General features: G+C 37.3%; 1 protein-coding gene across 1 annotated transcript; it reads left to right on the top strand.

The window, feature by feature from the left end:
• The first annotated feature begins 388 nt into the window (after nucleotides 1–388).
• On the top strand, nucleotides 389–1,102 carry LOC112763150 (protein FAR1-RELATED SEQUENCE 8-like). Its single transcript, XM_025808893.1, has 2 exons — nucleotides 389–672; nucleotides 781–1,102. Exons 1-2 carry the CDS (start codon nucleotides 389–391, stop codon nucleotides 1,100–1,102), a joined length of 606 nt encoding a protein of 201 aa, XP_025664678.1.
• Nucleotides 1,103–1,813: the final 711 nt, after the last annotated feature.

The raw sequence follows: 1,813 nt of genomic DNA, 5'->3' as shown, positions 1-1,813 counted from the left end.
CTCCTTGCTGGTCAGCTCCTTGGTTTCTTCTCTTTCTCTGCAGAAACTCCATCAAATCCATCCAAATGCTACCTAAAATAAACAGAATTGCACAAGACTCAAAGTAGCATCCATAGTGGCTAAAAGATAATTAATTCTTGATTAAACTCAGCAATTTAAATGCAAATTCACTAGGAAAAGATAGGAAAGATGCTCACGCATTAATTACCAACACTTTGGTGATGTGCTTTCGTTCGATTCGAATTACAAGAAAACCAAATACTGGAGACCTTTGGTAATCTTTCATGGGTCGAACAATCATAAGCAAACAACCATATTTGGGTTTGGTTTGGTGTTGGATGAAAGCATTGGGTCATACACATGGTTGCTTGAAATTTTGTTGGAGGTAATGTGCAACAAAAAGCCATCAGTGATAGTGACAGACGGGTGTGACTCAATGAAGGCAGCAATCAAGGCAGTGTTTTTGAAGGCCACACATAGGTTGTGTTCATGGCATATGGAGAAGAACGTGACTTCGAATGTGAAGGATGAAGGGTTAAGACAACTTTTCACTAGGTGGATATACTCGAATATGGAGATAGAAGAGTTTGAGGCAGGGTGGGATGTAGGTGCTGAAGAATATCGACTTCATGATAGTTTTTGGGCGAAGGAAACTTATGATAAGCGAAGAATGTGGGCAGATGCATAATTAAAAGACAAATGCTGTGCCGGATTCTGCACAACTTCTCGATGTGAAGGGATTAATGCGAATGTCAAAAAGTTTCTTAATTCAAAGCACAGTGTTCTTAAGCTGGTGCAAAATGTTGAGTTGATGGTACGAGAGTATCAGAATAATGAGTTAGAGGCCCACTTCAAGTTCATTCACGGCAACCCAGTGATCACGACTTGCTTGGACATACTTGAGCGGTTTGTTGCCACTGTTTACACACAAGAGTTATTTTTGGACGTGAGGAAGGAAATCGAAGGTATCGGTGTAGTTAACTTTGTCGCAAAGGTTCGACGGTCCATGAATATAGTGTACATAGTTGAAGAATACGGCATTCCAGTTAGGCAACTAATGGTACTGTACGATAGGGTGGTGAATAGGCTTCACTGTCCTTGAAAATTTTAGTTGCGAAAAGGTTATCCGTGTCGACACATGTTTTTCGTTTTGAAGCATGAGCATTGACGTTAGGATTTTTGCCAGTAAAGAATGTCATAAAAATAGTCGCGTTGTAGATATAGTCTCTAAACCGACAAAAATCCCTTCGTGCAAACGTTTTGGTTGTCACAAGTAACAAACCCCTTTTAAATTGATAACCGAGTATTTAAACCTCGGGTCGTCTTCTCAAGGAATTGCAGGGAAGTATGTTCTTATTATTGGTTATGAGTTTGTAAATTGGAGGTTTTGGATCAAGGTAAAAAGTTAGTTAAGTGACAAGTAAAATAAAATAATAACAATAAACATAAACTCTTGGCAAGGTATTAGAAATTGAAATTCTAGACCAAGTTATCCTTATCAATGATAATGAAAATTGAATCTTAATTTCACTTAGTTAACCCTTACTTAAAGCAGAGGAAGGTCAAGTGACTAATTAGTTAATCTTCAAATCCTAGTTAATTCCTAAGAAAAGATTGGGATTATTGAAGTTCAACTCAATTGGCAAGATAACAATTAACAATTATGCTGTTAAGTTGGATAACTCCTGAGTTACTGATTTCTTAACCAAAACCAAAAGGGGAAAAGTAAATCTATTGGAATAAAGATGTCTTCAGATGGGAAACAGTAATCATGTAAATAAAGGAAAGCAGTCATGAATTGAAATACCTCAAA

This window comes from Arachis hypogaea, chromosome 17 (genome assembly GCF_003086295.3).
Source record: "Arachis hypogaea cultivar Tifrunner chromosome 17, arahy.Tifrunner.gnm2.J5K5, whole genome shotgun sequence".
Taxonomy (NCBI): domain Eukaryota; kingdom Viridiplantae; phylum Streptophyta; class Magnoliopsida; order Fabales; family Fabaceae; genus Arachis; species Arachis hypogaea.
This window is presented reverse-complemented; position numbering and strand designations above follow the sequence as displayed.